Source organism: Melopsittacus undulatus, chromosome 4 (assembly GCF_012275295.1).
Source record: "Melopsittacus undulatus isolate bMelUnd1 chromosome 4, bMelUnd1.mat.Z, whole genome shotgun sequence".
Classification (NCBI taxonomy): Eukaryota; Metazoa; Chordata; class Aves; order Psittaciformes; family Psittaculidae; genus Melopsittacus; species Melopsittacus undulatus.
Genome location: NC_047530.1, coordinates 29,396,466 through 29,421,359, shown reverse-complemented (window position 1 = coordinate 29,421,359; position 24,894 = coordinate 29,396,466). Strand labels below are relative to the sequence as shown.

General features: G+C 36.8%; 1 protein-coding gene across 2 annotated transcripts in view; it reads right to left on the bottom strand.

The window, feature by feature from the left end:
* RPS6KA5 (ribosomal protein S6 kinase A5) overlaps window positions 1-24,894 on the bottom strand; it is a 79,764-nt gene that overhangs the window by 11,273 nt on the left and 43,597 nt on the right. Inside the window, exons 2-9 of one of the 2 annotated variants that reach the window (XM_031049375.2) lie at window positions 19,850-19,977; window positions 19,069-19,152; window positions 15,810-15,913; window positions 7,163-7,313; window positions 5,817-5,978; window positions 4,466-4,591; window positions 3,623-3,756; window positions 487-580 (exon numbers count right to left, since the gene is read on the bottom strand). In XM_031049375.2, the coding sequence (XP_030905235.1) occupies window positions 487-580; window positions 3,623-3,756; window positions 4,466-4,591; window positions 5,817-5,978; window positions 7,163-7,313; window positions 15,810-15,913; window positions 19,069-19,152; window positions 19,850-19,921 (927 nt within the window). In that variant the 5' untranslated portion in view covers window positions 19,922-19,977. The remainder of the gene's footprint in view (window positions 1-486; window positions 581-3,622; window positions 3,757-4,465; window positions 4,592-5,816; window positions 5,979-7,162; window positions 7,314-15,809; window positions 15,914-19,068; window positions 19,153-19,849; window positions 19,978-24,894) is intronic. The other variant, XM_034062046.1, reaches the window with a different exon arrangement.

Below are 24,894 nucleotides of genomic sequence, written 5' to 3'. Positions count from 1 at the left end.
GTGGCACTACTTTCACATTTGATAAGTTAGCAAGCTACAAGGTTATCTCTATTAATTTACTAATATGCAAGGAAAAAAAAAATGCAGTAGGTCTATAATCTTCACATGTAAAATTTCCAAATTATTTTACAAAAAATTATTTTTACAAATACTATTTTCAGATTCAGGACATCCATGAGGGAAGGTGATTACCTATTCACAGGTATGGAAACTAGACCATGAATATATTGTATGACGATTAACAAAGTAGATCAAGGACAGAAATAGAATCCAAGACTCTAATTCTTCCAAACACTTTATTGATTTGGTAGAGTAACTTCAGAATATAGAATGTAGAACTTCTGCTTCATCTTCAATACTGACTAGACAAAAGCCCTAGGAAAAAAAGTTGTCTCCACTGTAACAGTATGCTTAACTCCTAAAAGTTCTTGGGAAAAGACATGGTAAAGTATTTGGCTAATGCTGATTACAGTTTCTTCAAAATACCTGGTCCTGAAAAACTTCATGTAACTTCACTACATTCGGGTGTCCTTCGCAGAGTTTCAGAGCTGTTATTTCTCTCTGGGTGTTGGCTTCCATTCTGGAAAAATTGAGCAGTCATTTTGTACCAGTTTTACTGGGCAAATTTCACTGAGCAAAGTATTACTCCTCTTTCTTAATTACTTGCAATCCAAATTTTCTTAATATTACAACCACTTAAACACAATTAAAAGCATATTCGACGTAAGCTCAGCAAAACTCTCCACACAGCCCTGCAAGTTAGGACATTAAAAACCACACCCAAATAAACAATGTTTTTGATGCAACTGCAACTTGTTGCAGCAAAAGCTGAAATGTTATTATAGAATAGTTTCCATTTAAAACAAACCTTTCCCTGAGTCTAGGGCAATTTGACTTCACCTCTGTTCCTACAAGTATTTATTAGTTCAGCTTTATCTTGAACACTCAAATTATTGGACTAAACCTTTTCCATTCTTACAGGAGGCAAGTACTTTCAATGCTGTATGGAAATGATAAAATCCTAATAGAAAGAGTAACATTAGCTACATATGAGCTGTGTTACACAAATGAACCCCTAAACAGGCCATTGTAGCAATATGAAAGAGATAAGAGACTAGCTGAGTAACAAAAATCATCTCACAAATTCTCTTTCAAAACTGAAAGCTATAGCCAAAAAGTTAACATGGTGGACATTATAAAACCTATGTGAATGGGGACAGAATAGAACATTTTGATTCCCACTAAATATGGTGATTTATTTGGGGCAAATAATGTCTGTTTTTTTAATGGGTTTTTTTTTCAAAATTTTCCTCAAGAAAGGCTAATCAAGTACTGACTTAGAGAATGGCCTCCTGGACTAATGAAGATAAAATCTCTCTCTACAAACATGTTCTTATTTTTTGGTTGCATTCCCCATATCCCTCCATTCCCCAAGAAATTAAAAATCCTGATTCAAATAATCTTCTCCCCCTAAGCTACTATAAGGAGAAGGTGGGCCTAGGAAACAGATGAAAAATGTTCAGTATCACGAACACCAACCTTTCTGCATGGACTTTTCTGAGAATTACCCCTCTATATATAGTTAACCATGTCAGATTTTGAACAGAAAATATCATTAAAAACAACTTAGAATCTCTAAAACAATAACTCAAGCAACTTTACTGTTTCATTAGCCTTCAGACACATAGATACACCTCAAATTGTTGGAGGGAGCCAGGTCCAGCACTACTAACAAAGTAGCACCATAGCGGAACTCTTGATCCAAGCTTTCACTTCAACTATCATGAAAAGATTTGCCTAGGTATAGGATTCACTTTTACGGCACCTTTGATGGGCAGGAGTGAAAGACTGACTGACTTGGAGGCAAAGAAGTTACCAGAAACCTATTATACTTTTCCTTTTAGCAAGAGTTACTAGAGTGATCCTCAGAGCAATATTATTTACTGTTTAAAAGCTTCTTACTGAAGCTGGTTTGTGTCCAGCCATTCAGAGTGTGGGTTTACTGCTCCCTCTAAATACTGCACAAACATGCTCTGAGTCTGCTCACAGCCTACAATCCTAAAAAAAAAAACCAAAACACCCAAACAAACAAAAAAACACAAACAAAACTCCTTAAAAAAATTCTATTCTATATGGACCACTTCTTTACCTTCATGTAGGCTGGTCCACCAAGATGAAGAAGAAAGAGCAGAAAAAACTATATCATTTGGCAATATAATTCCTAAAAGTTCTATGGCAAAAGTCTATACTACTTCACTCACTGTTACCCAGAAGCAAAAAAATGCATTAGCTTAAATGAGATGGGAATACTGTTCTGCAGGTCTGTATGCACCACAGAGAAAACTTGAATGTAGACTCAAGGCAAGGATTTCCAGAGTGAAATACCCAATGCCATGTTGACTCCATACTATGTGTCTAATGTCTCATTATAATGAGTGAAATTCTACATAATTAATCTTACAGGGTGAACTACTTCACTGCAAAATACACACCTAGAGTAGGATTCAGTGGCCTAAGCATAGGAGAGCCTGGAAGACATCGGCCATGAAGACATCTACATAAAGGCAGTAATCACAAGACAGATGGGAACTGGAGGACAGTGAGGAAGGACACCAACAGATGCTAAAATGGCACGATGTAGATGCCTATGTTTAAGTTACTGAATCCCATGGCTAGTCTAGTCATTTGAAACTCTGTAAGGCTTCACTAATCATTTTGAGTAGGCATCCCTTAATCACAGCACACCTCAGAAAACTGACTCAGACAACTATAGTTAGGTGTTCTATTCTTTGACTTATCCTATCCAAAACACGTATGATGAAACACTTAAGGCTGGTGGACAGTTACTTCTAGCATCTGGAAAAACAGAGGTACAGCCTCTATGCTGAAGAAGAGATCACCATGAACTATCATTCTGACGGCAGAACATCTACACTTTCTCTTCCCTACCAGCATTCTGCAACACACTGGGACATATTTACTAACGAACACAGCAAAATGAAGCTAAAAAATCCACCCACTCCTCAAATAATCCCTTATCTTTATTTTTCTGTGGACAGAAACTGCTTGAAGTATCTATTTTGGAAGAAGACCAGATGGTCCCCATGTACAAAGTAAGTCAGCTTCTTCCACTGTGGTGATGTCATCTGGACACCCTGGAAACAAGACACAACTTACAACTCACAACTCCATAGTCTAATCCCATTTTACACACACATAACTTGATCTGGGGTATCCTACACTACAGATCCTTCTTTAAAGCAATGTCCTAGGCAATCAATTGGGCTGCTTAGGAGAGGAAGCTAGCATAAGCCTACATTCTGCTCTCTTAGGTCTAGTTATAGGAGGCCCTTATACCTTACTCTGGTTAGAAGCAAAATTAGGGGAAATTAGGGTAGAATACAACAAGGAACCAGAAAAGTACTCTTTAGGTTTCTCCTTGTGTCCTCCCAACAAGAATAACATTTTGTTTCAAAAGACTTTCAGAATCTTTTAAAGGCCATAAGGTTAATAAAAGTTTCTGTAAACTCTACAAAAATGAAGTAATATAAAAGTTATTTTTCTAATCCATGGGTGACAATAACAAAGAAAATATTTTTATTGTGTTATAGAATATTTATACCTTTTGCTAATTATTTTTACTGCATACTCTTGGGTAGTTTTCTTGTGTAAGCATTTTCGACAAATGGAAAAACTTCCTTCTCCCAATGGTTTTTCTTTCAGATCCAGTTCATAATGATGATAAAATGGAGAGTCCTGTTAGGAAACTGTCTGTATTTAGTTCTGCAGAATACTTTCAGTATACACAGTCAAAAACAAAGAGTAAAGTTTTGCGAGAATTTTTAATCTACATTTAAAATTGTAAAAAAGCTCTCTTTTTGATAAAATATAATCTTAACTTCTATTTCATAAAATGCATAAAATTTATTCTAACAGAGTAAATCTTATGTTACATTAAACTTAATCACTAAATAAATCATTACTACTAAAATAGCTAATGATACAAAATATTCAGACAAACAGGCTCAAAGATGGCTGTACATACATTTATCCACAAAAATATGTGCTTCTTTGAAGACATCACAATAGCATGTGCTCATATAACACTCCGCACATCTATCCACGCTTATGGGTAAATACAGCATAGAAGGAATTCTGATATAATTAAAGTAGCTTTAAAGATATCTAAAATGTTTGGCTGAGTAAGAACTATCAGAAGTCAAATTACTATTACTACTATACTTCAGTCTTCTGGAAAGCTAGATAATCATCTCATTTTTCAGATTAAACTACATCTTAATAGTACCACATGCAAATTACATGCTGCAATCATCTGAGGAGCCATTACAGAGAACAGATTTAATGACTATTTTGTAATCTGTAGTCTAACCTGAGATTGCTGCTTGGAAATTTATATGTAGTTCCAAGATAATCAAATCAACTCAGCTCTTGATATTATTATTACCTTCATCATAGCACTTCTGGCAATAGTTGTAGTTCCAGGCCGCTCATCCCCAGCATAAAACTGAAGAGGATCTACTGTAGCTGCATTGCGTTTAAACAAAATAGATGGTGCAACGAAAGAATAGCCCTATGAAATTAAAACACCAGAAAAGGACATGGCTTGAAACTGTTGCACACAAACTATGATGCTGCATATGATGAAGATTTTTTTTTCAAATAAATTGGAATTTTCATAGTGATACAGAAACTGTAACTATGTCTTTGATGGGTGGAAGGTATCACTGTGTTCAATGCGAACAAGTATCTTTCTGAGATTAGTTATATGATTCTCCACAGTAATAACATAAAACAATAATAATACAAAAATTCTGGTAAATTATGCTAAAAATATGGCTCAGCTTCAACTGTATTGCAATATGATAAAGAATCATACTGCAAAGTAGCTAACTTCCTAGAACACCTTTAGTTTAAAGCACGAAATAGTTATGTTGTGATGTAAGCATCAAACCATTTTAAATGGCAAAACAAAATAAGCTTCATATTAATGGATGTGCTCAGTTTGGGTATTCTATCACAAGAACAGCTATGACTACCACTGCAGGATGAATCAGAACATATTATGACATGCATACATTGCACAGTACAGTCAAAATTAGTACAAATCTAGCGAATTCCAAGATATGGTGTTATATTCTTGTACACTAAGCAGCATTAAGCAGCTCAAACCCAGACAATAAAAACAACAAAGTACAAGGACGTGGAGGAGAAAAAGCAATCCAGACTACTTTCCACCTGTGCAGCTTTGGTACTGAGTTGGCTGCATATAAGCTGTTTCTGCCTATTTGACATCCAGACTGTGCAGTCCAAGAAGGGATATAGTAATCTAGTAACTGAAGCACTCCTACAGCACCCAGAAAACCATCTTTCAGCTCTGCAGTTAGCTCCTACTTCCCAAAGCAATACCCCAACTATAGAATATTGTGCACACAGGCAAACTACATTGCTGTTGAAGCTGGTACGCCAGGCTGATGGAGTCAAGCTGACAAGATTCTTAAGGTATGAATACTCAATAAAGGACAGCCTGACTTTAGTCCAACAGGTAGGACACTCAGCTGGGAGCAAAGGACATGCAATTTTATGTTTGCAGTAGGACTGCTTCCACCTTTCTCATTTTGCAATTGTTGAATGAAGCCCTGAGAACTAGCATTGTAAATTACATAGTCACTGGGAATTAACTTAGAAGGCAGGCAAAAGAAACAAAACAAACTAGCTATACACATGCAATTATTCAATAAATTATTGGGTTTTTTGTTTTTTGTTTTGTTTTTAATTAATGTGAGTTCTTAAAATACCTGAAATATTCTTTCTGAAGTCTGAGGAGTTGCTGCAGGAGAATATGTTGGATCCATTTCTGTAAACTCTTCTGCAAAATTACTGACATCCAGCTCATCTCTGATTACTGGTTTAAATGGAGCTGGTACTTTTTTGGCAGCTAAATCATCCCAATTCATATTCTAAACCAAACAAAGGAAAATAAGTTTGAATCAAGCGAAAATTTAAAAGAAACAAATTCTAGAAAGAGAGACTTGTCCAGAAACAGCCATAAATACATTTGCTATCATCCATAGGCAGGTGAAAAGCATTCAAATTCTGCCCTACTAATTTGCTTAGATAAAGGCAAGAAGTACCATAATCATTTGCAAATAGACAGAATCCCAAAACAAACAAACAAGCAAACAAAAATCAACACAAATTTAAAAGGTGGAGATAAACAAAAACAGCCCTTATATTTATTGAGAAACAACCCATTTTTGTAAGCCCTGGTGCATGCATGCAGTATCTTCAGTTTTTCATTGCGGATTTCTATACTTAATTACCAGTCTTAGCTTCCAGAGCCCTGAGAACAAAATGCTTTCAGATTCTTACTTAAAGGCATGGTTGGAAGTAGAACATAAGCATAGATACAGTAGTTATGAGAAAGTGGCCCTATTATTGTATAGGAGTGGAACTGAAATGAAGTCAAGATTAAAGTTTTGTATAAGGAAAAAATGTATCTTCCAAAACAATCGGTGAATAAAGAAAGTTTAACTCTACTTTGTCAAACTCTCTTTAAAGAGGAAGGAAAATGAGAAGGAATGAGAAGAAATTCAGATCTTGCCCTTTATGAATGTTATAATTACATTGAAAATACTGACTTGAAAGGTTTAATTTATCAAATTTTATCAAATATTAACAAACTGAAATCTGAACAGAATTAAAATGTACTAAATAAGACTAAAAAAATTAATCAGGAAAAGGAAAATACATAAGAGGTGTTTATCCCCAGTAGTAAACTTTATCAATATGCAAATTTTAGTAACAACATTAGTGGCAAACTTTCCTTTAGAAAAAAAACAACACAACATAGAAGTGTTTTCCATTAGACCTTCTGGTTTAAGTAACATGTCTTTTGGCTGCTTCAAGTTACTGTTACAAATAGACAGAATACATTAAAAAAACTATCAATCCTTCTTGTAGTACACATAAAATCCATATACATATGAACAGGATATCCTTCCTAATTTCAGTCCAAGATTATTCATGCAATTAACACACCCCTAAACTATTATGTAATAAAGCCAATAGAAATTCTTTAGACTTGGGTTTCAAAGGCACTAACACAGACTAAGTGGTATCTGGAGAGCTTTGTTTGTTTTACCTGGAAAAAGGGATGTTGTTTGATCTCATCAGCATCAGTAGGACCACAACCTAGCCTCTTCTTGGGGTCTTTCATCAAAAGACGCTGAATTATATCCTTTGACAGTGCACTCATTTCTTGTGGATAAGGTGGCTCACTTTTTAATATTCTCCTGTAAAACAAATATTTGCTAATTACTTAAAACCGTTAATCAAAGAGTTACCATTCTAATGGTAGCATTTAACCTTCAACTTAAATGAAAAAAAAAAAGAGAAGATAAATTACATAACTTAATCCACAAAAGAAAAACAAACCTCATTTCATACATACTAAGGTTACTGTTACTATTTAAATGAAATCTCATAACTACAACTGGTTAGAGATCTTGATTCCTAAAAGCAGTCAAAAGACCCAAACCCATTTCTAACGTTACAAATTGTTAGAAAACAAAGAGAAAAAACACACTTGGGCCATTTGAGGTTTTCTTGCACCTTACGTATGGTGTACAATGCTCATAGAGAATCTGCTTCATATGAAGATCTACAAAATACACCAGGACTATCTAGCTTAGGCAAATGGGGAGTTTAGGGATGTGGGCATAATGCTCCCTTCAAAATGATGAACAGTGACAAGATTATTGATAGGGACCTCAATGTCTATTTCAACACAAGAACTACAAGCCACCAAAGCTAGTACAAGTTCAAAATCTTGGAAGCCAAGAGGAGAACGACATTTCAATACCTATCTCTTATATGAGTAGATCCTGCAGTCTTATATAAAGAGGAAGGGTTTGGCTCTGGGTGTTGAAATTTTTGGGGGAGAGAGGGAGAAAGGAAGTGCACTTGATTTGTGGGTAAAATGAGTGGTGAAATACAACTGACAGCAACTTTCTGTCATACAATCACAGAATGGATGAGGTTGGAAACTTTCTGAGCATCTCCCAAGAAAAGACACTCCACTACCTCCCTGGGCAGCTGTGCCAGTGTTCAGGCACCCTGACAATAAAAAAAGTGTTTCCTGATCTTCAGAGCAAGCCTTTTGCATTTCAGTTTGTGCCCATTACCTCTGGTCCTGTCACTGGACACCACTGAAAAGAGGCTGGCACCCTCTTTTTTGCACCCTCACTTCAGGCATTTATAAACATTGATGAAATCCCCCTGAGCCTTCCTTTCTCCAGATGGAATAGTCACAGCTCTCTCAGCCTTTCCTCATATGCTTCAGTACCTTCAAATTCTTACCGGCCCTTTGCTGGACTCTTTCTAGTACAAATCTCTTGTACCAGAGAGCTCTGAACAGGACCCACTTTCTCAGCTGCTGATATTTTGTCTAATGCAGCCCAGGACACCGTTATCATTTCTTTGCCAGAAAAGCACATTGTTTAACTAGATGTCTCTATATGCATACTCTCAATGTGGTTACTTCAGGAAGCATGACACATAGGAGGAGGACTTAAGAGTGTCACCACTGAAAACACACCAAAAAATTTTTAAGCTAAGAGAGACTGCAAGGCTGAAATTATATGAGGCAGTGGCAGCCCTAAAATCTTAATTGTTATAGGTCTCTGATAAGTTGATCACTGCCTGACATTCCTAAACTTTGTTTAAAGTTACTGCATGACATCCTTAGATTCAGCTACCTCATGGGAAAATCTGTATCTTGAAATACACAACTTCTTGTATAATTCCTAAAATAGATGCAGATTGTTTCCTAAATCCTGTCCTGCCAGTGTGGAAGGACAAAAACAAGTTCAATATGCACATACCCCAGGGTTTGTTTCTACTGATACTGTACCCAATTTTGAGCAAACATAATGACAAAATGAGCTTTTAACACTGAAATGACTTAGGAAAATACAGCTCTTAAAAAGAAATAAATAAAACAAAATTGAGTTTTAAGATGGATTGTATCTTTAAATGATGTAAGGATCATCCACAGTAAGGGTCTAAATTACAGCCACTCTGCTAGCAGAAGTAACAGCAACCATAAAGCCTTGTCTTCAACTTCTGGACACAAGTCAGTTTACAGAGAAGGAGAAGAAAGCACAGTACTGCCAAATGATTTCTTAATTAGGGATGTCAATACCAAATTTAAACATCACTAAACAAGAGGATTCTTACACTGTAGGACTGGTGAAGAAGTAAAGATTCAGCCTCTTCAGAAATCATCCAGTTTCAGAAAGGGGAAGCAGGTAAGGAAGTAAGAAAGCCTTCCTGTTGTAAGACAGAAGACAGGACATCTTGATAGCAAAATTACTTGATTTACAGGAGGGCCAACAAAATCTACAATATCTTCTTAGCCTGGAAATCAGTTCAGTTAGAGGAGTCAGAGAAAACTTATTTATTAACCTTTCTGATGTGAGAATCAGAAGGGTATGCAACAAAGATCTCAGAAAGAGTCAAGTTCTCTTTGGGCTCTCAAAAGGGAGAAAAAAAACCCCAACAAAAACAAAACCAAGTATTTTTAAATGGATTTCTAAAGCAATGGGACTGAAACTCTGGGATGTCTTTAGAATCCAAAAGATAAATTCTTAAGCATTTTCCTATCTGAAGAATGTCAGAGATTTCAGATTACCAAATCAGATGAAATTCTGAAAATGTCTCTGAGAAAAGATGCTGAATTGGGATGATTAGTAACATGGGTAACAGAACAAATGAACACAATTTCTCAGTGCAGCCTCAGAAGATCAGTTTCTCAGAAGATCAGTTTCTGTAGTAGTGATGCTGGTAAGTGCTAGCAGTAAGATTTTTGCTCATGTCTCAGGCTTTTGATGCAAATACAAGAGAGCAAAACAATCACTAGCAGTGGAGACTCTTTTACAGAACTCTGCACTGCAAGTTACCAGAATATTCTTACCTAAAAGAAGTACTTCTGCAGTAAGTCTATTGTTAGCCAGGATGCTGATAAATGATGGGAAGTGGCTTGGTGAGCATTTCTGCCAGCTCCCTTAGACACTTGTGGGGATCCCATCCATTCCCATAGACTTGTATGTGTTTCAGTGGTGTAGCAGGTGGCTGACAACATGCCCCTGGACTATGAGGGCTTCATTCTGCTCCTCATCCCTGTTTTTCAGCTCAGGGGGCTGGGGACTGCAAGAACAATTTGTCTAACTACTAAAAACTGAGGCAAACAAGGCACTAAGTACCTTGGTCTTTTCCTCCCCCTTTATCTCTGTTTCCTCCCATACAATAAGAGATGGAGATTCTCCTTTGCTTTCTTTTGTTGATAATATATTTATGGAAACATTGTTATTGTCTTTTATGGCAGTAGCCAGATTAAGCTCTAGTGGAGTTTTGGGTCTTATTTTCTCCTTGCAAAACTTGACAACACCCTGTCCTCTGGAATTTCTTCCAAAGGCAATAAATTCTTCCCCCCCCCCCCCCCCCCCCCCCCCCCCCAGCCCCGAGCTCCAACCAAAGCTCTCTGTTCAGCCAGGCTGGTGGCCTTCCCTGATCTTTTATCTTTCAACACATGGGAACTGCCTACTCCTGCACCTTTAACTTCCTTAAAGATTGCCCATCCCTCCTGGACTCCTTTGCCCTTCAGGACTGCCTCCCAGGGGACTCTGTCAACCAGTCTTCTAAAGAGGCCAAAGTCTGCCCTCTGGAAGTCCTAGGCAGCAGCTCTGCTGATCCCAAACTTCATTTCTCTGAGAACTGGAAACTATCATTTCAATACCTCTATGGCCAAGTTGGCCTCCAACCATTACATCACTCACAAGTCCTTCTTTGTTCACAAACAACAGGTCCAGCAGGGCATCTTCCCTAGTTGGTTTCATCACCAGCTGTATCAAGAAGTTACCTTCTACACCCTCCAAGAACCTCCTAGGCTGTTTTTTCTCTGCTGTACTGTATTTCCAGCAGACATCTGGTAAGGATTATACTGAGGTGTATCTCCCATTTGTTGACCATCTTAGAGCTCACTGCAGAGAAGGCAGCATTTCGCCATGCTGTACAAGCAGACTCCATGTAAGCTCATTTATACATGCCAATGACATTGGTTCAGAAATACTTTTGAGGTTCACAGATACTATAAAATATTAATGATTCTCTGGACTGCTTCACAGAACCACACTATAAAAGTAGTGAAGAATGAAGCCAATTTCTTTAGAAGTTCCAGGCACTACTTAAAATTACAATGGAATTGAAGTGTGTGAAGCTGTGTACACATTAATTGGGATGAAAAGAAAGCTGCCAGAAAAGACAGACCATATGGGATCAACATGTGGAAAAGCAGAAACTGGTGAAAACTAATCATGCAGCTTGATCACGTAAAGAGAGTATGGCTTCAGTATACACCACTACTGTAACAGTAACCCATAAAGTGTTCAGAGGAAATAAGCTGCATGTGTCAAAATCCTTCCTGGTATGACTGTGCTTCTCAAAAGAAGCTACAGCCTTTAGCATCAACCTTCCTTTCCTCTTCTGAATCATCTCCATCCCCTAGTACATTTCATGCTTACACGGATCAATAATAGGCAGAGAATAAAGAAAGGAATCCCAGTATACACCTACTATGCATCTTCCCAACAGTTTTGCCAATGAAAGGGTTCTTGAAGAATCATGGGCAAAATATCTTCATAGCATCTAATGGATGGTCACATTTCAGCCATCCTCCATGAAGTTTAAGTGAATTCTAAGTAACTATGTCAAACAAAGAGCATGGGCTATTAGCATTAGTGTATTCTACAGATTATTTTACAGATACATATATGTATAAAAATGGAGAAAGATAGATCTATTTGTTAATAACCCTAAAAGTAGAAATATTTTTAAGCTGCTTCACAACAGCAATATAATACCCCCAAAACTTCATGCTTATTTTAAATCCCTGTAGGTACATCAAGTTCCTAAAAAGTCAACCCCCTAAAATGGACTTGTCTTTCAAGTCAGCACTACAAATCACCCATGATCAAACTGAATATACTGAGTTTGTAACCAAACCCAGCCCTTGGCTATGCTTTTCCAAGATGGGGCCCATCCACAGCTCTGCAGCAACAGAAGTCCAGAATTCTCAAAATGAAAGGAAGATTTGGAAAGAAGGGAGAAGAAAGGAGAAAAGGCATACCAGAAAAGAAGAGTTACTTGAATAGTTCTGTGAATATTTTTAAAATGAAGCTTAATACCCCATAACACCAAAAATGTGAACAAAAAGTCTTCAGAGACAGATACAGAGACATAAGCAAGTGCAAACTTTAATTTCCCTTAAGTTTCGCTTGCCATGAAAGAGAAGTCCAACAGTTGTCAAAAAGGTTATGATAAAAGAATTGAATACAATCCCTCATCAGGAAGAGTGAAAAAGATACAAACCACAAGGTAACTGTTTCTGACAGAAGAACTGAATTGTTAGAGAAATACTTCCTAATAAAACTCGGTGGTCACAGTTAACAGCAGATAGCCATTGTGCTATGCAAAGGAATACAGTTATATAAAAATATCTAAAGATTACTTCCCACCAAGGTAAAATAAAAGAAGGACCTGGATTCACTTAGAAGAAGACATTTTTCTTTCAGAAAAATAAAACACCATGGAAACTATGGTTTCAGGACTTGTGACTGGGTAAGAGAAAATTGAATTCTTGAAGTCTGCTGCAATCAGCGAGTTAAAGTATATTTAAGTTAGAAAGCATAATTTGCTTAGAATAACTCTGCCATCAAGAAAGAAGTTTACATGAACTCATATCTCTCTGCCAGTGATAGTGATTTCATTACCACTGTCAACTGTAAATATCTGATGAAGTTATTTGCAACTCGTTTTTTCATCAGTTTAGAGAGGAAATGAAACTAGAAAGATCAAAGATAGTCACAGAGAGAATCTGGAACCCATTTGATTATAGCTATAAAATTACCTAGTGTCTGCATCCCACTCAACAGAAAAGGTTGTAAACATCATTGAAAGAATTAATAATTAAAAATAAAGGACATTAAGTGTAGAATGTAAAACTTCAATGCCAAAATTAGAAAAGAAAAGAAAGGAAATAAAGATCTCAGCTTCTAGGCCAGACAGGCTCAGAGTAAAGATAGGTACTGAAAATTCAGCTGTTACTTCTTGAAAAAGCTCAGTGTACTCATGCTAGCAACACCTAAAAGTGGGGGGCATTTCTGAAAAGCCATGAAACTGGTAATTTCTAAATTTAACAAGGTAGCATGTCAGGAAGGGCGGGTCATTTTTTTCAGGCATGCTTTCAAGCAAGTAGCTCAACCGTTTCCCAATCTGCAGCAAACTCTACATAGCCTTTTTCGATCCTTAGAAAAGGGGTTTCTTTCCATCTTCTCTGATATGTACTTCTGCTCCCTTCTCACCTCTGCTTTTGCTGCAGGAGCACCACAGCCTCCTGGTATCTCACACATATTATGCCTGCTCTACTCTACCCGCAGTGAAAGCCCCACCATGCTCTCATTGCTCCCCAAGGCACACAGCAAGCACCATTCCCCAGAAGGTTCCACATGACTCAGCACAATAGCCAGAACACAGAAAAAAAGCAACATTCTCATATACTAAGCCACTCTCTTAAAAGGAACATAACAGTCATTACATTATAAACTGCAAACACACAAAATGGATGTCATCCAGGACAGAAACTGCTATCAGTGGAAAGGATTCGGAAACCATGGGTCTTGTAAGTACTGAAGTAACAGAAGATAGATGAAATAATGTCTGAATAGAATCACAGAATGGTTAGGATTGGAGGAGTCTTTAAAGATCATCTAGCTCCAAATCCCTGATGAGGACAGGGGCACCTTCCAGTGCAGTCATAGTTGGGACTAATGAGATTTCAGCTATATAGTAGGGGGTTGTCAGTTAGAAATGACAGAAAAGAAGGAATTAGATCTATCAGTCCACCACTGGCATGAACAACACACCACCACCACCCATCCCTCCCCCAAAAGAACATCTTTTTGCTCAGATGGTGAATTACTACTTCCTTTAAACAAGATCCTCTTGAAACATCAACAAAAATAAACGTTCTACATGTAAGAAAGAACACCACAAGCTGAGTTAAGAAAAGGCTTTTTCAGAAACAAGAAGACTGGGGAACATCTTTAAATAAAGGAAATTGTAAGAATTTGTCTTCTGAATTTATCAAAAGAAAAGCTGAAAGACTAAAGGATTGCTGTCTAGAAATGTGTAGCATAAACAATGACCAGAACAAGAGCATACTCATCAGCAACGGAGTAAATTTGCCACAACTATATTTAGATCAGAAATTAGGTTATTAGCCATCAGAGGATGGATGCTGACAACCCTGCAGTTTCTCAGCTTTGAATTTAATCTTAAATTATCAGAAAGATACTAAAAAGCACATAAGGACCTACCAAAAGACAGTCAAATCCTGTGGAATACATCTCTGAAGACTTACCCAGTTTTGGGGAAGAGTAAGATCTGCAAAACTAAGGTCAAGATTCTCTCTAAAAACTTTGTAAACCGTTCACAGTTTCATTTAGTAAATCTCAGGAGCCAAGTAAGCAATCAGTAAAATTTCTAACCCTAAATAAGTCAGAAAGAGTTAATTTAAGTTGTAACTCCAGCACAGTAACCAAAAAGGTGAAGCCCTGAATTTTGTTTATTAACTGATTCCCCTTCCCCACACCACCCCCTCCATTTCTTCCAGTGGCCCTCTTAAGTTTCCTGTTCTTGTAGAGACCTAGAAAACAATAAACAGATCTCAACCTTCCAAGTTGCAAAATTCAGAACAGAAGTCTTTTATATAAAAACATATTACCTAAATAATTGATGTATGTTTTGTTACCCATTATAACCTTAAGGATCAAGTGACTTCAGGTGAGGGTCACAGCCATAGTAATATATTCCAATAGGAGCAAGACTATTCTTAGTTTGGGGCCTGGATTTAAAAGCTGATCTCGACAGCAGTAACGTATTTGTGCAATTTAAGCCCTCAACTCTCCACTCCAAGAGAAATCCAGTAATAGGAAATGCTAATTTTTTGGGGGAGATTCCAGTAACCTGTTTTGGGCAAGATTATTGCTTTGTCTTTTTAAAATGCTCCAGTGCTTTCCCATGGGCATTGAAAACAAACCTTTAAAGTATAAGGATTACTGAACATACCAAAGCTGATAATCATGAAAAGTTTACATGTAAGAATGGTATAGGATATCTTATTTCCATATGTAACATATTAATTTACTCTCAGGTGAGTATGGCTAGAAAAGATCATGTTGTTTCACATTATACACTAATAAAATAAATAGTAAATGTGACAAAAAGGTGTTAGTAGAGTACATCCTGACAGTTGAAATCTGTAGCCTGATGGAGAGATCTAGCAAGAGCTGACAAAAATCTCACTAGCTAAATACACATTTCATTACATATCAAGATCTTGAATGTGATAATTCTATTTAAATATATTTCGTTCGACTTCCTTTTCAACAGTAAACATGCAACAGTACTGAATATCTACACAACTGTCATTTCATTGAAGTTAAAACAACAGTCTTATGTAAAGGTCAGTTGTAGTATTTTAAAAACCTGCTGAGGTTAATAAAACCTATATGCTTCTAGATGTTATTCTGTTAAACAAAAGAGGAGCACCTAAAATGTCAGGCTGGCAAAATTTTATTCCTAAATTTTAGATTAAAATTCCCACAACACATATATTCTGGCATAAGCATCACTGTGAGCAAGCATGTACATTTCACTCTTTTGAATCTTACCTAGAAATCTCTGCTTGAGAATTCTTCTCTCCATCAACTGTAAATGGTGATGCTCCAGTTAATAATTCATACATAAGAACACCAACACTCCACCAATCAACAGCCTACAGAACAACAGTAATTGTATATATTATGATACATTGAAGTTAAATTGTTAACAAAAGAAGGAATGAACAATGCACCTCGAAAGCAACTAGCAATGGAAGAGCCCCCCTATCAATACAAAGGCAAACCTGGGTACAATAAAGCATAAACAACTATAGTCCTGATGGGAGGTATCTTCTAAATTAATTTTGTTTTGCAATCTCTCCACTTCACTTCTTCAACTAATTTTTCAAACTGAACTACTAAAGTTACACACACACATGCACCCTGCCACCAGAATTCATTTTTATTTGTGAAGTGATAAAAACTCTAAAGAGTACACAAATTAATACAACAACTTAAGCCTTATTAATAAGTAGTGCAACCTGAGCTTTTAGGAGCTTGAGAATAAAACTATGGAACTTTCAAAACACACAGTTTAAGAGCACAGATCACGGTTAATCAGGGCACCCAAAAATGTGATGGAATTTTATCTTATATTCTCTGGTAACAGATGTGATCTTTGGCTTCCCATGTGTTAGCAATATTATTTGCGTCTCTGATACATCATATCTTACAAAATATTTCTCTCCTAAAAGAAAAGATATTGCTATGAATAATAAAGGAAACAGTTTAGTAATTTCAATAAAATTGATTTAACTACAGATGCTTCAACTTCTCCATTTTAGTTACAAGAAATTTACAAACCAATGAAACTGAGGTTTTGTTTTACTCATGTTGACAACAGGAACTCATACAGATAGTTACTGAAATTATGACATTTCAGGTTTTTGGTTCAAGATACACAAAATTGGACGCTTCATATATTCAGTCAAGAGTGTCCAGAAGAACTAACTAAAGAAGTCTCTGTATTCTCAGTAATTTATTTTTGCAAATACGCAATGATCAGAAAAAATAAAGAAAAAAAAATTCTTGGCATGTGTTTTTCAAATAGAAAAGGAGTATCTGCAGATTCAGAAATGAGATTTTAAAAACATAAAACCTGAAATAATAGTAATTCTTTTAGACAAACAATAAAGCTATCTAGAAGAGATTACAAATCAAAAACATTGACAAGAGCCCAGCATAAAGCAATCTCATTTTACCTTTTTTTTTAAAAAAAAGGTAAGATCTTCTGAGTTGCTAGGTTCACAGTAAGTACAAAATCCACTACAAACCTTCTAACACTGCATCACATCACATTGCTAATGATGAGGCAAAAAGCGTGTGGGTTAAACAGCTACAATTGCACACATAACTGCAAAATCACCCTTGCTTATCAGCTAACATTTGGTATCAAACTGCAAAGCTATTGCTTATAGAATACTGTATGGCTGTGCACTACACCTAATGGAGGATGAACCAATCAAAATAACAGAACGGATATTCCTTTTTAAATCAGTCATAGTACTGAATTGCTAAGCACTTCAGAAGACAGAATCAGAGTTCAAAGTGATACATGGGAGAGATGCTCTGAAACTTGCAAGACTAATGTAAAAAATAGAAGGTAGGAAAGCTTCAATTTGTAAGTTTGTAAAACTCGATTTTTAATAATGGCTAGGAAAGCAGTACAGTGGAAAAAGATGCAGCTGTTATAGTGGAATACAAAGCAGGTTTGAGACAATGAGAAAGTGAAAAGACAAAGACACTCTATTTTATGCTTAAAAGAATAATCACGGAAGTAACCAGTCTGCTGTACTTCAAGTTGACAACTCTTAGTTGAAACACTGTGCCTACTACAGTGCTCCCTACCTGAAGAAATATACAGGAAAACTCAGACCAAAAGGGAAGCAGAATATATAAAGGAAAAGAAAGAACCTTCTCACACAAAAGTTTGACTGAGTCCAGTTAGTCTAGAGGAAGGAGATGGATGGTGCCATAACACTTTCCAGTGCTTAAAAAAGCTGTTATAAGAGGAACTGTGATCAACCATATTCCATGACCCCTACAGAAATACACAATAAAGATATTATATACTCCCTAAAACTTCTCAGTATAGTGAGCAATCAAAGAATTTACCTAGGAATATTGTAGAATTGGAGAGCAGGGGTTTTTTTTTGTTTCAAATATCACCTGAGAATTAGGGTTGCCCTGATCTTTCCCATCAATTACTGACACTTTTATAACCCAATCCATGCTTCAAAAACCATAAGATATCCCTGATATACAGGGATTTATTTTTTTTTTAAACATATCCGAATTAGCCACAGAACAGTAATTTTTCCACTCTGAACTTAAACAGTTTTATAATTAGAAAGAAGTGTCAGCTAAGTATTTTTGTCCCATTGCACATTTGGAACAATTTTTGAATAGAACACAAATAAGTCTTGATACCTTCATAAATATGCCTTTTAATTAATATTAAAAGCTGAAAACATATAGCATTGATGTTTTTAAATGTAGGTAAATAATCTATGTTAGGACAACCTGAAATAGGGCACGTTTAAATAAGACACTTTTAAATTTTACAAAAACTCCTCAAGCTGAACAACAGTGTTGCCTAAAGAGTTAATTCAGATAGAACTATTGACTTGTTGCTGACAAAAAGCTCAAAATGAGGCAGCAGTATGCACTCACAGCCCAGAAAGCCAACCGTATACTGGACTGCATCAAAAGGAGCATGAACAGCAGGTCAAGAGTGGTAATTCAGCCTCTCAGCTTTCATGAGACCCCACACGCAGTACTGTGATCAGCTCTGGGGCCCCCAACAGAGGTGGGCCACAAAGATGATCAGAGGGCTGGAGCACCTGTCCTAAGAAGACAGTCTGAAAGGATTGGGCTTGTTCAGCCTGGAGAAGAGAAGGCTCTGGGGAGACCTTAGAGCAGCCTTCCAATGCCTAAAGGAAGCCTACAAGAAATCTGGAGAGAGACTTCTGACAAGGGCATACAGTGATAGGACAAAGTGGAATGGCTTTAAGCTGACAGAAGGCAGATTTAGATTAGACTTCAGAAAGATGTTTTGTACTGTGAGGGTAGAGAAGTGCTGGCACAGGTTGCCCAGAAAAGCTGTGGCTGCCCCATCCCTGGCCATGTTCAAGGCCAGGTTTGACAGGGCTTTGAGCAACCTGGTCTAGTAGGAGGTGTCCCTGCCTATAGCAGAGAGGTTGGAACAAGTTGATCTTAAAGGTCCCTTCCAACCCAAATCATTCTATGATTCTATAAACTTAGAACATACCTTGTCATGTCCAGTATCTCCTCCTCTTACAATATCTGGAGCCATGTATTCTATTGTTCCACAGAAGGAATATGCTCTCTCATTCTAGAAAAAAAAAAAAGGAAGGAAAAAAAAAAATCACATAAAAAAAATTGTATTATACAAATCGCATGGGACAGATACGGCTAACAGTTCCAAGATGCTGGTAGCAATTCTTCTCCAAATAGCTCAGAACTGCTGGCTAAATCATATGCCATCATATGTAGAGATGTATCACATAATGCTACAGAGTATATACAGTCTTCTATGGAAAAATAAAATGTCATAGGCTTGTGTGGCAGTCTAAGATAAGCACACAAAAATTAATGTATTGGAATTTTACAAACTTCCCGGTAAGTCTTAATTATCTGTACATTTCAGAACTAACCAAGATTCCCCAAGGTAATATAGACACAAACTCTGAAGGGCAATATCAATAGTCAACAAATTAAACCTTCTAATTAAAAAGAACAGTTCATTGTAAGATATGCAATTTGACTAAACTGCATACAAGATCATTTGGGTTCACCATACTTAGGAATTTATTATGACCTCTAGAAAAGTAATTTTCTTTTGCAACAGATACATATATAAAACCACAACATTCTCTAAAGAAGACACTTGGAGAGAAGCAAGAGAAAGCAACAGAAAGACAAAGTTGTAGATTCCATTTTATTCTACACACTGAAGTTATTGCCTTGATTATGTTCAAAACTAAGCTGCTTTCACAGGCATGTATAATTGTTCCCTGGTAGTGATTTACCTTTGAGGTCAACATGAGGTCATGCTGTACCTTGCTAATGACGAAAGCACATGTGTTTTGGCCATGCAACATTGTTCCTCCCTTATCCTTCAAGCTTCTAGCATTTTGGGGAGAGATCCTGACAGGTCCTTTAAAGAAGAGTGTTCAAAAAAGCAAATATTTCAAAAGTCAGGTTTTACATTTGTAGATTCAGATTTGGAGTTTAAAACAGGTGCTATATAAGAGAATGTACTATGCTAACAAGAAAAAGCTTCCATCACTAGAAATAGTGCTCAGTGCTACCCTGAGGCATAAAAATTAAGCAGTCCATCAGCATTTTATTACAATACATATACTGTGACTGGTTTTGGGGGACAAAATTCCGAGTTCAAAATAGTTATAGGCCTCATTTTGATCAAATATTATCTTGAAATATTTTCTGAGACAAAAACATAAAATAATAAACATTTCATGATTCCAAAAACTTTCTTTTGACACAACTATTATTTCTCTTTATCTTTTCCTGTACCTGTTATCTAAAACAAAAATAGTGTGATAAAAAGCAAAAACCAAAAACAATTTCATAAATTCCTAGCCCTTGACCCTGGCATTAGCTAATCTAAAGCTATTCATATATCCCTCTGTTCACTTTTCCTTCAGCTGTGAGGAGGGAGTGAGAAGAAGTAAAAGAAGGAAAACAAAGGAGAGTGAAAAATATAAGCCACTGTTCTTCACTTGCTGCCTCTCCAAAGACTAAAGATTATGCAACCAAGCTGAAATTTACGAAAACAATTTCTAGTCCTAATATATCAAAAGAAAGGAATGAAAAGTATTAGCATTTAGTTAGCTGCAAATCATTCACAAAATTATGCCTTTTTTTGTCTTCATGTTGTATAATAAAGCTAGGCTATAAGAAGTACAGTGACAAGAAACAGACTGGGGAATCATCTATAAACATGTACAGTGGTACAGCAGAACCCTTATCATCTCAGGTATCTCCTGCTGGTGAAAAGGCCCACTAAAACCATTTCAAAACAAGCAGAATTATTAGTAGTAACTGTTTTGAGAAACTCTATGTAACTGGTGGTTCTGATTTTCAATTACATTTACTTTTAAACTTTAACACTCATTATAGCTTTTGATATGAAAGATGGAATTTATGAAATAATATTTGCACATTTATTTCTTTCTTAAATTCATGTCTTGGGTATTTTCTGTTCTTTTGCGAAATTCAAAACCCCAAAAATAATTTTTGAGGTTTAAGAAATTTGGTGTATTATTAAAACAATTTCTTATAATTAAATTTCAACACGAAAAACTCACACTGCAAGTCACAAACAGGCAGTTATATGTTTGTAATAAGGTTTATTAGAAGTCCAGCTTCTAATGCACACAGGTAATTACCTGTATCCTTTAGCTATTGCTTCATTTTGTAGAATGTAGAAGTGGCCTACTGCTAAAATTCAAGGCTGAACCAAGCCAAGAAGCAGCAGATGATTATCACAAATTTAACAATTTCTTAGCAACAAATTTGGTATTTTGGAACTCAGCATTAGGTAGGAAAAAAAATAAAAAATGACCCTCTGAGCATTTTCATAATCAACACTGATTTCCCATTACATGTTCCAGCGTCATATTCAAAAAGCCTTGTCAGAACCCTCTCATGACTGTTACAGGGTGACCATTAAGAAAACACTTTGATAACAACAATATATTTTCCTATTTAACCACACCAAAAAAGCTCAGAGGATTACAGCAATCCTCAGAACATCAATAAAGCCAACTGTCTGAAAGCAAAGCATTCCAACTCGACTAAAAATTGGCATGAATTTACTTTCCTAAAACCCTGTACAAAGTCTTGACTTCAGGTAGCTGAAGTCACAAAATCTGGATATTTGTTAGACACTTCTGTTTATGTTGTATTTTATTAAATTACAATCCACACCAACTATATCTGTTACTTACAGAATACAGTTTCTATAGTATTTTCCCTAGGAATACTTATGTAAATTTGTCATTGCTAAATATGCCTCTTAGAGGAAGTCACTAATAGTCTTTACTATTATGCATAACATGAGCGTTTTAAACCATTTTCAAAGAATGTTACCTCCAATAACAGTTTCTTTTTTTGTCCTAAGACATGGACATACTGAAGAAAGTCCAGCAAATGGTCACTAAGAAGATGAAGGCCCTGAAGTGTATGAGGAAAGGCTAAGACAGCTGGGACTGTTGCACCTGGAGAAGAGAAGGCTCAGGGGGATTTTATCAGTGTATATAAGTGCCTGAAGGGAGGGTGCAAAAAAAGAAGGTGCCAGGCACTTTTCAGTGCGGACCAGTGACAGGACCAGAGGTAATCGGCACAAACTGGAATGCAGAAGGTTTGCTCTGAAGATTGGGAAACACAATTTTACTGTGAGGGTGCCTGAGCTCTGGCACAGGCTGCCCAGGGAGGTGGTGGAGTGTCTCTCCTTGGGAGATACTCAGAAAGATTCTGGCCATGGTCATGTGCAACTGGCTCTAGGTGACTATGCATCAGCAGCAGGGTTGGACCAGATAACCCCCAGAGGTCCCTTCCAACCTCATCCATATTGTGATTGTATGACAAAAAGTTGATGTATTTCACCACTCATTTCACCCACAAATCAAGAATTGCAGGCCCCCCACACCCTCAAAAAAAAACCCACAAAAATTTGAAAACCACAACCAAATCCTATTCAGTATTTTGCCCCCTAATTTACATTTTATTAAACTGGAATGTATCCATGAATACCAGAACCCACATTATTAATACTGTCAAGATATGAGATGTAAGACAAGAAAGGAAGTTGATAAACAACTGAACTTGGATTTCCTACAGGTGAATTCTCGTTGAACACATACATCTTGCAAAATACTCGTGCTTAAGAATTCTTTGCGTAACAAAGAATGCTCATTTTCTTCCCTCACTCCACATGCACTGTGGTTCCCTCTTCCAAGTTGTAGAATAACAGCAAACAGAAACTAAGGTAAGAAAACAGACGTATGACTAACCCACCTCCAATAACTAAATATGCCAACATCGACCTTGTCTTTGAAAGACTGTCGTTATGTTTGTTCCCAGTCAGCAGTGCTTCCATGTTTACAGATAATCTAGAAATAGTCTTCAGTCTTATAGCACACAACAGCTGGTTTTAACCTTTTTTTTTTTAGTTTACCCAGTTCAGCATCAGACCTGAATGTTCATGCAATAACGTAGGTTTTAGTAAAGGTAAACAAAGTGGCTACTTCAAACCAGTTGGCTGCTGAAGAGTGAAACATCTTTTCATGAAGCAACTGATACAGAGCGAGTTTTGTTAAAGAATTCTTGATCAGTGAACAGAGACAGCTTCACCTGAACAGCAGGCAGTTGACTTTGATAAACCATCCCTCTCTTAAACTGGAAAACCAAGTTATATTCCCTTAACACTTATTCTCTCAGATGAACAACACTGATATTGTAGATGTGCCTATACATATTACCAGGCTGTTTCTAATAAGTACACTGATATTGTAGATGTGCCTATACATATTACCAGGCTGTTTCTAATAAGTACTCTAGTACTACATATGGGACAGACCTTTAAGTTTTTCTGCTCCACTGATGGCAATATAAAAAAAGTCAGTGCACTGCCCTGTTTCCAAGTTCCTTGCAGTCATTCTGACTAATCTGAGCATGATACCAGTGGCAGAAAAAGCAAGAGGATGAAATTCTGTTTTTCTGCAGAGACTATTCAAACTCACCACGTATACAGATAACGGTTGACTGACGAAAGAACAGTCAATACTATAATACAAGGATGAGTCCGTGAGAGTACACATCCTAGTCTACAGCTATGTAAATTCAACTTAGCAACATACACAGTGGCAGCTCAAAACAGTTATTTAAGTTTCATAACTGTTCAACACTTTTCAGCAGGTCATAACAATGTATTTGGGACAAGAACTGTAATTCCAAAGTAAACCACAGAAATTAGATGAGACTGCAGGAGACCAAGGAATCACACACACACAATACGCTCCTAAAAGGCTCATCTCTGCTGGGCCAGACTGCCTTTTGGCAGCCTGTTCTTCAGACAAAGGGCCACTCCATTATGTTATATTTAAGAAATTACAGTGCTGGGAAGATGGCGTCAGCTTCCAGTGACGCAAAAAAGAAATAGAAATCTCACTTCCCAGATGCACTGAAAATGTCTGATTCAACATCCTAGCACACCCAAAAGAGCATGGAACTGGAAAAAGAGAGACAACAGATTCAGGACAGATGTTTTCCAGCATCTAGAGGGTGAAGACCTGCAATATTTTATCCCATGCACACAAAGGCCTGTGTCTGATAAACAAACTGTTTTTAATACTTGGCTGAAGATATCTTCAGCTAAGAGGACACAGTCAACAACTGTCTTAATATCAGGGCCAAAGCATTATTCCCAAAGAAATGTCATCTTAGAGCAGTGGATAAGCGACTGTTACATGCTATTATAACTCCTTCAGCAAGCAGAGAAGAACATCATTAGTTCAGGGCCTCAAAAGAGTCAAGTATATCCTCTGGAAATAAAGATCTGCCTAATTGGAAAGTGCATCTCGTGATTGCCATGCTTACTCATAGCATGGCAGATGGGGGATCCAAGTCAGCATGAAGGAGAGAAAGTCAGAGAACAGCTTTTGGAGCTCCCAAGCAGCCCCAGAGCAAAATAAAATAAAAAAATAATAAAATATTCACATTATTCACATTGAAAGGTTTAAGACACAAGCAGGCAAGGTCTGATGTGTGGAGTACCTCCTGAGTTAATGTCGTCAGTACGTTTCTGCTGAGTACTAAAGAAAGTAAGATTTCTGTTTAAACTTCTGCCAGTAACTAGAAGTTACATGAAGAGAAACATGTAATCTATACAAACATTAAGCACAAAATACACCCATCTGTTGCCAAAATGACTGTTTGTACAAGAGACAGACTGAACAAAGTGAAGCATGCCATTTGACCGATAAAAACAAAAATAAAGATCAAAAAAAGTCACTAAGATTCATTTCAGAGGCCTTGGGAATAAAACAAA